This window comes from Astatotilapia calliptera, chromosome 17 (assembly GCF_900246225.1).
Source record: "Astatotilapia calliptera chromosome 17, fAstCal1.2, whole genome shotgun sequence".
Lineage (NCBI taxonomy): Eukaryota > Metazoa > Chordata > Actinopteri > Cichliformes > Cichlidae > Astatotilapia > Astatotilapia calliptera.
In genome coordinates, this window is record NC_039318.1 from 14,302,383 (window position 1) to 14,312,764 (window position 10,382).

The window sequence follows — 10,382 nt, forward strand, 5'->3', positions numbered from 1 at the left end:
GATTTTTTTTTTCTTTTTTTGCCATCACGTTGTAAAAATTTACTGCTGTGAAACGAGACAAGGGAGGAATTAATAGAAACTGCCCATATTCTTGATATTTTGGGAGGCTTAACGTTCTGTTAATACTCAGCGGCACAGGCTGGCAATGAAATTCTTGGTAGCGCTTGCTGTGACTGTTTCCATTTTTCTAAAAGGGTCCAAGTATTTTCTATTGCATCAGACACATTTAGCCAACCTGTGAATCTCTTTCTGGTGTAAATCACAGAGACCGCAGCTGAACACGCTCAGAGCAGTCCTAACTGGAATAAAAAGTCTTTATGTGTAAAGATCCCAGAATACTTTAAAGGCCAAATTACTGTATGTTTATACTGTACCTCTACATATTTTCTATTTTACTACAAAAAGTGATTTTCTAGTCCTTTCCACACACACACGCACACACATACATATATATAACTGTGTGGATTCTATTTGATAATTTTAGCCTGGAAAAATTGATCATGTTTATAGTTTTAATGAAATGGCATCTCTTTTTATCTCTATAATTACAGTAGCAGCTTAATGTCTACACCTTTATCTCCAGCTATGAACTGGTGCTGTATGTATAATGCAACAAGATTAAAGATTTGTTCAAACCTTTATTGTAGACATCTTCTCGTCTTTTCAAATTATCATTATTGGACTCAAAGAGAAGTAAAGACATGGAGCATTACATGTTTATCACACTTTTATTTTGACTATAATACACTGTATTGCATTGTCTCCCCTGATGGACCTGTACATGACATGATGGCAAAGACAAAAAGTCAAATAATCCAAAGCACAACCACGAAAAGTTACCAAAGATAAGTCAAAACCAAAAATATAGATTTCTATATGATCATATTAATGTTTATCTTTACACATTATACTGTAGCAGTCACAAAAAAATAGTAGATAAAGTGTATATAGTGCATTAAGAATAAACCTCGTTGTGCAGTGGGAGTTAAGAGTGCCCACCCTTCCTGCACTCTGCCTGGATAGCAAATCTACACAAACCCACTCTCTCATAATAATTGTGTGACATCTCTAAATCCTCACACAGCTGAGTTCCCATACACCTGTTGAATTCCAAACATTTCTAGCAGTGGGTGTGTTTACATGCACACGGGGAATATCTCCTGTTTTTTTATTAAGGTATGACGATTCAGCCCCGGGTCGCGCTTTTCAGGCAGAAGGTTTTCCGAACTGAGACGCGTTTCACTTTCAGTTATTTAGTAAGAGGAACAGTACTGTTAGTTTTTTTTTAATGCTTATGACTGTATACCAGAATTCTTCTTAGTGCCTTTGGCAAGCATTCCCTACTATCAGTGAGGCCTCAGGGCTGCTTTATTTCCTTTCCCATTTTCATCTTTGAGATTCTAAATTTTACAGTGTAAACAATTTTACATTTACAATGTAAATGTAAAATGTCCTTCCTTCTTTACTCTTTACAATGTGCATGTAAACACATTCACAAAGTTGTTTATTTTTGCCAAAAACAAAACATCCTGAATAAAATACACCACAAAACCTCATCATCGTACATTTCCCTGTTTCTGATCACATCGACTGCTCATGATGATTTCTTGGCATTTAGCTTCACCGAATGTTCACAGTAGCGGTTAATCAATGGGCACGTCATAATGTGTATATATGTGTATATATATATATGTGTATATATATATATATATATATATATATATATATATATATATATATATATATATGTATATGTATATGTATATATATGTATATTTGTATTACTAATTTATTTTTATTATTTTATTTATTTATTTTACACGAAGTCAAGCCACCAGTAGTCACAGGTAAAGTTAAACTTTAAGCAGTGGGATTATTTACTGTCCAAGTAATTGTCATTTAATTCAAAGTACAATTAGAGTGTGGTTCTACTTCCTTAAATACATTTCTTATTTCAAAATAAAAGCTTTGGGCAAGTGAGGGATTCAAGGAGTTCAGGGAAGGTTTAACCCTGTAGAGTTTTAAGCCTCGTCTTCATGTAAAGCAACTTGTTTCTGGTTGTTGGTGGACCAGCGCACAGATGACCCTCTTTAGATGACCTAGAGTTACTGCACCACCACATTTCAATGGTTTTCTTTACCTCCATTGTTGGCCACTAGAATTGTTAACCTCAAAGATGAAAGAGCTTTAACTTGGGTTGACATTTAATGGTTATTTTTCCCTTCATCACTTCAACTTGATGAATTCAAATGATATTATGCAGTCTCTTGGTTTGTCACGCGATCACAAGGGTGACGTGATGCACAGTCCTCCAAATGACACGGCAGGTTTAGGTCACTAACGCCAAATGTAAACACATTTGTTTACATAACAACTCCACGAGGAACCCTTACTGAGAAAAACTGAAGCACTACTGGAGACTCACTAAAATACAGCAAATTATTATTATTGCTGCTAAAAAAGGCCACATTTAATTTGTGGGGAGGTGAATAAAACCCAGGCCCCTGTTTAAGAGTTTGTGGTGTTTCATTATTAAATGCTACGTGATAAATGAAAGCAAAGTTAACATATGTAGTCTTGTGCAATAACACTGAGTCCAAATACAAGTAATACAGACAATAAAATAAATTGTATATTTCTTATTGTACAATATAGAATTTTGGAAAAATAGCTACATTCTCTACTTTGGCTAAAAGCACCACAACTTCCACCTGTTTCAAGCATAGTGTGAGAAACTGAAGATCATCAGAATCTCTTCTTTTTTTGTGGATATTATCACATTGATGTAAGAATCACGTGTAGAGACGAACTTTGCTCATTGGAGCTAAAATCCGTTCATCTCTTTGGAAAAATATCCGGTCCCCGGCAGGAGACACTACGGGTGTCCCGCAGCATTTCAAAAAAAAGGCGATGTTTGACACCTCTGCTAATTCCTATTAAGAAATAATGATTTATAGCACTTCAAGATTTTATAAGTAGCACCTTTGAAAGGCAAGAAAAAGGAAAGTGATGTTTGTTGAGAGCAGCCCAAGGTGTTCACCAGGGGCAGCTGTTTGTTTGTTTTTGTTTTTTTGCATTACTATAACAGGATTCAGGGATTTAGGAGATCAAGACAAAACAAATATAGAACTAAAGCGTAATATTCGGTTATGCATAGCTCTTTTTTTTAATGTGCGTATGTGAGTGCGTGTGTGTGTGTGTGTGTACACAACAGGCTCTGTCAGTTGTCCTCTTTTCTTTTCTGTAGCCTTAATTTCCTTGACAGCCCTGCAAGACAAAGAGGCAGGATGAAGCAGAAATACAAAACAGTGGGTGAAGCTGTGCAGGCGCATGTGTGTACTCACAGAGTTGGTTCGTTTCCGTTTCCAGCAGTCTGGGTTGAGTCTTTTCTGCTCGTCTGCGAGTGCTTTGGCCTGCAGGGTGAACACGCGACGCTCCTCACTTCGCATTTTCTTCCACCGCTCACCGAGGAGGACGCTGATGGCTCTGATGGCAGACGCACACATTTACTAACACACACACCTGATTACTCCTACACAACACCCACGCTAACAACCATGGCATGCACCCACCTGTTGTCTTTGCCCGGGTACATTTGCGTGTATTCCACTCTGAACTTCTTGGCAAACAGCATGAATGCATTCATTGGCCGCTTGCACTTAGTGGGTGTGGCGCTGCTGCCTCCTTGTGTACTGAGCAGCTGGTTTTTGGGGGGCTTTTGCTTAGTGGCGTGGGAATGACTGGGACTGTGCACATCTGTGGGTTCAAAACAGGGTTCACATGAATTTTTTTTTCAGGGATTTTTGCATCTTGCAAACTGAACGGTATCAGTGAGTAAGTAATAATTCAGGAGATTTGAAGTGCAGGACCTTGAAGCACGTCTCTGTCTGGAGAAACAGCTCCCCCACTGGACTGGGAAGCACGCCGCCTTCTCGCCATACTGCTCAATACGTAAACCGCCGAGGAGTCCAGAGGAGTGAAATCATAACTAAGTATGAGACAAACAGAGGTTGATTTGAAACTAAGTGGTGTTTATTTTAGGCTTAGCTGGTTCAAACAAGACTATTTTCCCTCTTTTTTTCACCCCAAACCACAGCCTCTATATGGGCATTTGATTACTGTTTTAAGACCTTTCCCTTAGTACTGAGTCATTTTCGCATAACACTGTATTTAAGCATGACACTGCAAACATCTGCTTTACCTTTTAAATGTGTCAAAGACTGGAGAATCCTCTGTGTGCTTGGCGTCTCTGTGTCCTGGAGGCAGGCAAACATCTCCCACTTCCATTTCATAACATGGTATCCCATAATGCACCACAGTCAAGCTGGGGTAAAAGGATGACCAGCCTGACGACAGAAAGGAGGATGAAATGTCTGCAGAGTCATTGATGCTGTTTAGTCTCTTTAAACCTTGACCACACTTGTACCTTTGTTTTTGACATAGAAGGGGTGATCCAGTTGGCAGCGGGCAGTCAGGGGGATATATCCAAATGTGCCGGGGTCAAAGGTCAGTTGTAGAACAGCCTGACCAGACAACACAATCTCTGCATGCTCCACCAGCTGCAGACCCTCAGAGCCATAACTCTGCAGAAGAACAAGTGGTATTTTTACCTCACTGTGTGATGTCTTTTGGTGGATCCCTGCTTGTTTTTTTTATGCATTTTCTCCCAGCAGTCTGCTGCTTGCTTAACGTACCTTCAGAAATCTAGACTGCTCCTCATCAGCAGAGTCTTCCTCAGCAGACTCCAAGTCCTCAGCTTCTCGCCACTCTATATTTGAGCTGCTGTGGAAATGCAGACGAGTTCCTGGTGACAGAGAGGAGCAGTGAGCTACTGTGAAATGAAAGAACACAATCAGTCCATCTTGACTGAGTGTGTAAGTGTTGTACGTACCCTTGAAAAAACAGTGCCAGGCAGTGGGTGGGCAGGAAAAACTCCAGCCCATGTCTTCATCATCAGACAGAGAAGATCTGGTGGACACTGCAGAGCCACATTCACTGCTTGTCTGTGGAAAGATACAGAAGCATCATCAGGATCAATGCATGCTGTAAGAAGCCAGAAAAGCTCTGGAGGTTTCACCAAAAAAACCACTACTGTATTAAACGTATACAATTATAAAAGCAGTGGTGTAAGTGAGTTTTCATAATTGACTGTGGGTGGTATTGAAGCACAGGAAATAAGAAGGCTCTACCCTGCAGCGCTGACGCTCCCTGCCGTGACCTCTGAGGGACGACAGGGGGCTGCTGGGGAGAGGAGGAGGAGGCCGAGCGTAGGAATGTAGATCACTGCTGCTGCTCGGGATGCAGACTGAAGAAGAACTGCAAAAAGAGAGGTGTGACTGTAAATGCTCAGAATGTCCACTTACGTGTTGCTAAAAGAGGGCTCAAGGACACAAAGAATTGTGTAATAAAGATGATGTTCTGAAGCTCGCTGTTGTCACTCAGATGTGGTGCTAAAGTTTTTCTACTTGTCAACACGAGCTGTAATTTTTGGTATGTTTAATGTCAGCAACTCGTGTGCACAAGTAGAAATATTAGGCATAGACTATATAACATCCCCTCTTTGAAGCTGAAGTGTCTTAGAAAGACTGCCTCGTTTTGGGAAAAGTCATGTGACCAAACAAGAAACTATAGAAAAAAACTAAGATAAGTGTTTGATGAGGTTATAACAATGAAAAAAGTAAGTCCAATTATATTTTAAATGTTTCACTAATACATGTGCAGTACCAGATTTCCCCAGGAGATGGCGCTAGTTTTGTTTCCATGTTCTCTGGTTAAAAACAATAAACCATTCTCTGTTGCTTCACTTGCTGCTTCAGTACTTTTCACGTGTGGAAAAGAGATTTTTGAAATGTGATTTGTTTAAATTTGGAGGAGAAAACAACCAAAAGAGAATAAAGCCTGTTTCTGACACACTTTTTCGTTGTAATGAAGTATATACATCTATGTTTAAGGTACAGTCTGTAAACTGTTGAAGTTATTTCATAGAAAAAAAATGTTGTATTCATAAATATACACTGATTAATGTGTAATCATATCTTAAAAAAACCGATGTCTTCTCATAAACTTAATACATTACAAATACAAAGGAGAACACAGCACTTGTTGCCCTGCCATACAGTGGTGGAGAAAGACATCGTGCTTCTGCCTTACTGTTTTATGTATGCTAGAGAACGGCCACATATGTTGCATGCCTTATAAGTTACTTTTAATTTAAAGATCACAAGTTTCTCTTTCAAACTATATATATGATATTTTAACAATTGTACATTATTCTCTTTCCTCCCTTATTTCCACCTCATCAGAAGAAGCGGCTTGAGGTGGTCATGTCAAGGCTCTAACATTTTAATAAACATTTTTGTGTGTGTTAGATATGTGACCTTCTTGTTTCCATACAACTAACAATGAGCCGGCAAGACAACAACCACAGCTGGTTATGTGGTAACATTATTCCATGTAATGTTAGGCTCAAGTGACCTGACATCTTTCCCTCTGATAAACTTTTTTAAAATTACATTCCCACATTATTTGAGGCTCTGTACAGCTATTATCGGACAGAATTGAGCTTCTCAGACTCACTGACTCGCATCAGACTCTTTCCTCAAGGTTTTACAGCCTCCTGCAGAGTACACAGATGTGGACACTAGCTGAGGTAAACAGCAGACTGACCTACACTCACTACTGATGAACGGCAGCCAGAGTTGATTGCCACACAGGGGCCACTGTAGTTAGGATAACAAAACTCATCTGACTGCAATGTGCAATATACTGACATCTAGTGGTCATATTTTACATACTTTACCTTTAAAGGGGATAATATATTGTTACAGTGGTGGGTTGTCATATTAATATAGCTCCGGGTTTCAAATAGTTATGTCAGCAAATGTGCAAGTAATGTCTGTGAGTGAAAAGCTCACACTTGAGACAACTCTACACTTGGTTTCAGACATTTTTTCTACTATTGGCCCTGTATGATGTGAGGGAGACCAGAAATGTCTAATATTGTCATCTACAGAGGGACTTATATTTATGTGTTAAATATACACTATAGGTGCATCATAACCATGAACCCTTCTGAAACACTATCCCATAACTTACACCATAACCTGGAAAGAACATAGACTCTACGTAGATTCAGCACAGATGTATCACAGGTAACCCTCTAATGTGTTTGAAAGTTGAGAAAAATTGATCTCGGGTCACTAAATGTCACGGTGCTGTGAGTCACTTCACTTTGTTTACAAGACAAATTAAGACTATACACACTTCCAGTTATTTGTACCTTCAGTAAAGTATTCAAGCTTTGTTTAAGAGGCATGCACCTACCTGCTGTCAGGAGGCTCCTGTAGCAGTGGACTCTGAGGTCCAGTGGCAATGTGTGCTAGCTGTGTCAGCCAGCGTGTGTCCGGAGGCTCTGGTCTGTGTGTCTGTGTGTTTCGTTCCTGGTGTGACACACCCAACTCCACCTGGTACACAGGTGGTGATGTTGATTCCGTCTCCTCTCGAACCTCCTGTAGATCTGGGAGGTCATCTAGGAGAAGTAAACAGACATTAGAAACAGTTAAATTCCTTTTGATAAGAGCTGAAGCCTGCAAGCTGCTTCCTCGTGTCTTATATACCATATTCCATGTAACTGTCACTGGTGGGGAAGTGTTCGTCACAGCGCAGCGAATCATGCGATTGGTCTCCATCTGCATCCATCATCATTTCTGAAGGTTACAGCAGAGTCACCACATGCTTTAACGGTTTGACGGGGCTTTAAATAATTTAGTTTAGTCCAACTTCATTATACATATACAGCACCAAATCACAATAACAATCCCCTCAAGCTATTTTATATCACAAGGTAAAGATCCTGTAATAATATAAAAAACCAAGCACTTGGTGACAGTGGGAAAGACAAACTGCCTTTTAACAGGAAGAAACCTCCAGCAGAACCAGGGTAAGAGACATTTAGATCTTGACCTTCTTTTTTTTTGGTGAGGCTTTCTGACGGCTTCATCATAGCACAGAAGCATGTTTAACAAACTGCTGTAATCAGTGGTTACCTGTGTCCTCAGCCTGAGGCTCGGGCTCCGGCACTTGGTGACATTTAGAGTGACCTGACAGCACAGTTGGAGTCACCACCTCCCACACCATGATGTCAGGCACTAAAACATACAGAGTGATTTACATGAGTCTCAGATACATGACCCAGAATTAAGGCTAATCTATACACTTGAATCAGCATTAGCCATGTTCCCAATCCCCATGGGTCAGCCGCAGGCACGCACACACACACACAGAAACATAATCCCTAACTGAGCTGTAATGTATAGGCTATAAATGGTTGCGGTGGCATAGGGGACAGTAGCCTGGCTGCTATTCCCCTCTCATAAACAGGTTTACTATAGACACATTAGACCCGTTCCACTTCACTACCAGAGGGACTAAAGACGAGAACTACCGCAGACCCCAAAGAGAACTTTTATCTATTTTATAATTTCATAATCATGTGACGTCTTGTTTATAAACTTCGTTCCTGGACGCATGCGCACAAAAAGCCCATTCATTCAATACGGAGAAAGGGAGCGATAATAAGAGTTGAAGAAAGTCGTCAAAACGAATAAAAAGCAAAGAAATGAAATCACCCAAAGCTAACGCAACAGCGTTACGTCACGGACTGCCCGTTTTGAAACGCGTCACTCGAGCATTTTGTATCGAAACTAGCTGTCGATAAAATTGTGTTTGTACTTCGACAAGAAAGTGGCCAAAAACATCTCGGGTTTTATTAAAACGCACCGAATACATTCTCAAAACATGTTCGGGGTGAAAATGCCATTAAATGGATGAAAATGGACGAGCTACACGGTTGCGCAAAAGACATTACAACAAAACAACAAACGTCAACAATGAAGCTTTACGGGGCGAGCGGCGCAAATGTATTTTACGACAAAAAACGCACGGTGTCAGCTTCACGCTGTTGCTCCGACGCCTAGTTCAATGAGAAACAAATCAAGTTGTGGAGTCGCTTTTTCATTTCAACGCTTTTAAACCTATAAACTATTTCAATGAACTTTCCTTAACTCACCAAAACAGTCTCCCTGTACGGAAAAGTGGGTAGGTATAAACACAGTTTCACAAGCTGTGCTATTGGTCACAATCGACGTCAATCCGCAACTTCTCTTGCGCTCATTGGTCAATTCCATTCCAGCTGGTTTTGTACATTGTGATCCCCGCAAAAAAAAAAGTTTGTTAAAAATGTATCGTGTGTGTCTACTTTTCATTTTTATTTATTTTCTTTTCTTTTATTACATGTGAAGCTAAATAGAAAGTCATTTCCATTAGCGCAATTTTACAATAGCACTCTAAAATGAAACAGGAGTCGTATGCTTGACTCAAGCGTCTTTTTGTAAAATAACTACGAACATCGGCGGTCAAACAGCCTTCAGCTCAGTTCTCAGATCCAGCGCAACAAAAACACTGGGGGGGCGCCATGTTGCCTGGTTAGGGTTTCTGTCCCACACACCCGTTTTTTATTTGTTTGTTTTTTCACCAAAGTTTGCAACTTCTGTGTGAAGCGATTAAATAGGTCTTTACTGTAATTATAGATGTCTATGTAAAGCCGAACATATGGATTTCAGAATTTGCTGTGTGATATTCTCCGTTTTGGCGACTGTTTTTACAAATCAAATATGGGCAACCAATGTTATCATTATGTGAAATGAGTGAATACACATCAGCGTACTAGTTTGAGCAAGACCCAGAAACATTAAACTCATCAAACCAGTTGAGCTTTAGGAGCATAACTTTGAGAGCACTACATGCAGAACTCAGCAAAAACAGTGAGGCGACCACGTCGTTAGTAAAACACGTGGAAAGTACATGTTTAAACAAATGTATTTATTTTTTAAAAAAAGTATTGCGTGACTGCAGCTGGCACTAGGTATTTGATATGCAATTTTGTCAGTCACTACCCTCTAGTGGTTATGGTTACGGAGACTTATAGCAAGCCCGATAGATTAAGTTAGATCTAGTTACATATGCACATTTCCAGCAACTATTTCACAATAAATTAATAAAACACCAACATAAATGGAGCAACAACGACAGTGGGTAGCTCAACATATTTTATTCGTAAAATTCGGATCTTGTTATTTTTGCCCTTATTCCTTCACAAATGTATTACTTAAACCTCTCACGAGCGCATGTATTGGTAGTAATGTAGTTTCCTACTGTAGCCGCCAGAGGGCAGTGAACAACGGCAGTTCTACGGCATCGGATCAGGCATGATGCTGATGCCAGAAAGCACTAACTTAATTAGGGAACTATGCAATTATGTATAATAATAAAAATAATAAATATACATAATAATATTGCTTTTATAGCTCTTACATGCTCCCTCT

At 39.8% G+C, this 10,382-nt stretch overlaps 1 protein-coding gene across 2 annotated transcripts; it reads right to left on the bottom strand.

The window, feature by feature from the left end:
- Nucleotides 1-1,781: 1,781 nt before the first annotated feature.
- LOC113009474 (HMG box-containing protein 1-like) lies at nt 1,782-9,185 on the bottom strand. 2 transcript variants are annotated; one of them, XM_026147785.1, is made up of 13 exons: nt 9,068-9,185; nt 8,046-8,147; nt 7,617-7,706; nt 7,324-7,528; nt 5,190-5,316; nt 4,892-5,003; nt 4,695-4,804; nt 4,427-4,583; nt 4,202-4,346; nt 3,870-3,988; nt 3,573-3,756; nt 3,345-3,486; nt 1,782-3,267 (listed from the first exon to the last, which is right to left on the bottom strand). In XM_026147785.1, exons 1-13 carry the CDS (start codon nt 9,183-9,185, stop codon nt 3,250-3,252), a joined length of 1,629 nt encoding a protein of 542 aa, XP_026003570.1. In that variant the 3' UTR covers nt 1,782-3,249. The 2 variants fall into 2 exon arrangements, with proteins under 2 accessions (XP_026003570.1, XP_026003571.1); XM_026147786.1 differs by lacking the exon at nt 9,068-9,185 and adding an exon at nt 8,942-9,060.
- Nucleotides 9,186-10,382: the final 1,197 nt, after the last annotated feature.

What these genes read in the sequence shown, in the direction of transcription:
- LOC113009474 (XM_026147785.1), bottom strand. Translation starts at nt 9,185, where the DNA reads ATGGAATTGACCAATGAGCGCAAGAGAAGTTGCGGATTGACGTCGATT. An exon ending in GGGAGCGTCAGCGCTGCAGG is followed by an intron (nt 5,004 to 5,189) that starts GTAGAGCCTTCT and finishes ATCTTTCCACAG; the next exon opens with ACAAGCAGTGAATGTGGCTC. An exon ending in TACCCGGGCAAAGACAACAG is followed by an intron (nt 3,487 to 3,572) that starts GTGGGTGCATGC and finishes GTCTGCCATCAG; the next exon opens with AGCCATCAGCGTCCTCCTCG.